This window comes from Austrofundulus limnaeus, unplaced genomic scaffold, assembly GCF_001266775.1.
Source record: "Austrofundulus limnaeus strain Quisiro unplaced genomic scaffold, Austrofundulus_limnaeus-1.0 Scaffold2676, whole genome shotgun sequence".
In the NCBI taxonomy this organism is placed as follows: domain Eukaryota; kingdom Metazoa; phylum Chordata; class Actinopteri; order Cyprinodontiformes; family Rivulidae; genus Austrofundulus; species Austrofundulus limnaeus.
In genome coordinates, this window is record NW_013955078.1 from 1 (window position 1) to 3,680 (window position 3,680).

At 38.6% G+C, this 3,680-nt stretch overlaps 1 protein-coding gene across 2 annotated transcripts in view; it reads left to right on the forward strand.

Annotated features, from left to right (window-relative positions):
* The first annotated feature begins 257 nt into the window (after window positions 1-257).
* LOC106511321 (vesicle-associated membrane protein-associated protein B/C) overlaps window positions 258-3,680 on the forward strand; it is an 8,828-nt gene continuing 5,405 nt past the window's right edge. Inside the window, exons 1-2 of one of the 2 annotated variants that reach the window (XM_014000074.1) lie at window positions 258-535; window positions 1,662-1,814. In XM_014000074.1, the coding sequence (XP_013855528.1) occupies window positions 478-535; window positions 1,662-1,814 (211 nt within the window). In that variant the 5' untranslated portion in view covers window positions 258-477. The remainder of the gene's footprint in view (window positions 536-1,661; window positions 1,815-3,680) is intronic. The other variant, XM_014000073.1, reaches the window with a different exon arrangement.

Genomic DNA, 3,680 nt, shown 5'->3' on the forward strand with positions numbered 1-3,680 from the left:
GCCATTATGTATTACGTTTCCAGGGGGCGCTGTTGTTTCTGACTACAAATTGACTTCAATTAAAAGGAAATTGTTCCAGGTTTATTTATACCTGGAGTAAAAAAAATATATATATATATATATATTATCTCAACCCTCAGTTTCATTCTTTTTAGAAAATTGAACAATACACCAGACAATAATAAATGTCATAAATGCAAAAACATAATGGGTAAAATGGATCAAACTGGATGATACAATGCGCATGCGCAGGCTAACTTTTCCGGCTGCTAGCAGAGTTAGCTGTAAGCTAACCTCCACAGCAGCTGTCGGTTTCACTCAGTAGCAGGAGTGCTATCGGATTTGCTTACCATTCTTCCCGTTGGAAAGCGGAGAACAACTGGGTTGTTTTCCTTTTTTCTTCAGAGTCCAGCTGCTCGACCCCCGCGGGCCTTTAGTTGTTGCTGCCTGTGACGACAGACAGAGAAGCTGTGGGACATGGCCAGACCAGAACAAGTCCTGCTGCTGGAGCCGCCACAAGAACTGAAATTCCGAGGTAACTTTGAGGCGGAGTCCAGGGCCGTTGTTAGGTCGCTAACAGTAGCTGTTAGCCAGTGACTGGCCTCTGTAGCCACGTTTAGCCTTTGCTACTGTGCTGTCAACTTGTAATGTTGTAAAATCTATCAATAATAAATCTAAATGCTGTCTGTGTCAAGAAAGTCGGCGCCGTGTGCGATGATTGTAACTTGCTAACTGTTAGCGTTAAGCTAATCGAACAGCTAGCTGTCATTGCAGCGTCAGGGCAGGCCCGACGTGTCATTATTTTCTCTCGTATGCTTTATTTACTGCCTTTCAGCATCTGATAGTACGTAAAACACCATGTAGATTAAAATTAGTCATGTTGCAAGTGTTTTTGTTGTTCACACATGCTTGTCGAGAAGTGACTATTCTAGTATTTTCCACAGTCCGGGAATCATTACTCAGCCTTATTTCCATGCTCTTTTCACAACACTAATTAATCTAGAAATATCTGATTTAGAGATTTACGCTTAACACGCAATCCGAATTCCTTCTCAGCTTTTCTGTGTCCCAAACGGTAAACACAAGCGGAGTACTACAAATAGTAACAGTTTTTTTCTTTTACTTCTGTATAAAATTAATCAAATCCTGCCCTATTGAAACAGAATAGTAAAAGGTCTGCACACTGAGTGATTATTGCAGAGATTTGAGTACTGAGAAGATGCCTACGCCCACTCTGCACAGTGTAACACAGCAAAAGTCAGGTTGTTTAAATAATATCTCCAAAAGCAAGCTTTATTAGCAAAAAGACTGAATGCTTCAGTTGCAAAACATGATTGATTGGTCTTATGAGAGTGTAAGATTACAGTGCCGCACGTACAAAAAGTAACAGTAGTTTTGCAGTCATTTAGTGTAATTTTTGCTGAGGGTTTAGCTTAATGATGTATTTTCTATAATTGTAATGATTGGTGTGGGTGGTTTTTACGTGGGGAAATCCGTGTAGTCCCTCAAACACCTCACACGCCCTTTATTACACACATGCACTGCTTTAAAATAAGATGCACGAGTCAAGATGAGCTGTTGTAAAATCGCTGGAATACATCTGGAAAAATAAGCATACATGCAGAACCTGGAGTCACTGGACTTGTCTTTGTCCTCCTCAGGCCCGTTTACAGATGTTGTCACCGCCACTCTGAAGCTCACAAACCCCACAGACAGGAATGTGTGTTTCAAAGTCAAGACGACCGCACCTCGCAGATACTGTGTGCGCCCCAACAGTGGCATCATTGATCCGGGAACCTCCATAAATGTTTCTGGTTTGTAATTATTTTTGCACTGATTATTTTTTTAAAAATATATAATACAAGCATCTAACTGTCATTGTCAGACTTTATTTTATTTTTATCTAAAATGTGTGAAATATGATTTAGTTTGATGATGAAGCAGAATGACGCATCTTATCGATCATTTGACTCTGAAACAGCACTGCAAAGTTGTTTATTATTGTATTGTTCTTGCTTACTGCAAGTGTTGCAGCTTGAAGACATCAGTCGACGAATGGAGTAGTTTTTATCCAAACATTTATTTTCTTTTAGCTCCACACAGAATATAAACTGGCTCCACACACTCACGGTGCTTCTGCTGCGGTCAGAGTCCGGGTGTAAAGTAACGTTCAAGAGACGCCCGTTTCNTATTTAATAAAGTCTAAAATTAGCTAGTAGGGGAGACCGGGGGCAGTTGCAACACTTTTTACATTTCACTCTATTACTCAGAGATGGTTTGAATTAGACAAACCAAATTTTAATACAATAAACTTACATRTGTCTGTTAATAGTCAAAACCATTTATAGATGATTAAAGAATATACATTTTTCATAATTTGCATTTGAAAATAAAAAGTCAGATTTTGCAACTGACCCCGGGGACTAGGGACAGTTGCAACATTGTTTGGGGGTGGTTACAATTTATTATTAATACAATATATTTCACCTTAAATGAAAGTTGTAGTATTTTTATATTTATATTATTGCAAAATTAATAAAAACTGTAAGTTTTAATGATATCACTGTGTTATTTATTTATTCTTTTTGATCAAATGACGAATATAGAGCCGTGATGAGTAGACCTTACAGATGTCAAAGACTCAAACTGATATAAAATAAAGTTGACTTTTAGAAACAAGGATAATAGAACAATTTGTGAGGCAATTAACTTTTGTTTTGCCTATTGTACTGTACGCCTACATTAGGCAAAATTTACATTGAAAGAAACTGGGATTTTAAATCCATTGTTGAAAACAACAACTGTAGAAAATACATCTTAAACACTTATAAGTTTTAAACTATAAAATTGTCATGAAAACCCAATACCCTTTTAAGTGTAAACTCAATTTAAACATAATCTGTATGTGCTCAGTTTTTATATGGATTTATGATATGGGGACATTTGCAACAACTGTTGCAACTGTCCCCCTTCCTGTCAGCCATGATAAAACCTCATGTGTTAGCTAAAAAAGCTCATCTGAATACATGTTAACCACATTAGTTAAAAGTCAACATATCACTGGTTTAAACCATATAAGTTTGAGCTGGATCACAAAAACAGTGACAACAGTGTAACAAAAATAAAGCTAAGCAAAAAAAAAAAATACTTTGGTACCTCAAAAACAGTTTTTTTTTTCCGAATAAATCCTGGAGCAGTTTTTGAACCTGCTTACTTTTTCTTTGCAAGGTGGGACATCTAACTGAGCATGTACAGTGTGAGTGTCATCACTCTAGCTTGTTTCTGTTTGGAGAAAAATGACGTGTTGCAACCGTCCCTTGTTGCTTCTGTCCCCGGTCTCCCCTACATATTTGTCTGTTTATCTGTACTTTTACTTAAGAACAGTATTGAGTACTTTCTCCACCACTGGTAGTTTCTTCATAAAATAACTTATAAGCGCTTTACCTGGTGCTCGGACATCACCGGGGAGGCCTGAGAGGCCATATGTCTCTGGGTTTTCTGGATGAATTTCGCCTCCAGGTTCGGATCCGGATGAACGTCCAGCAGCAGCTTCGCGGGCTGGTCCGAAAACACAGCCGGGCGGCCGAACTCTTTGCGGATCTTCGTGTAGGCATGGACGATCGCCATGCCCGCAGATTTCACCGTGAAACCAACAAAAACCAGGGACAGAGTAGCAATAA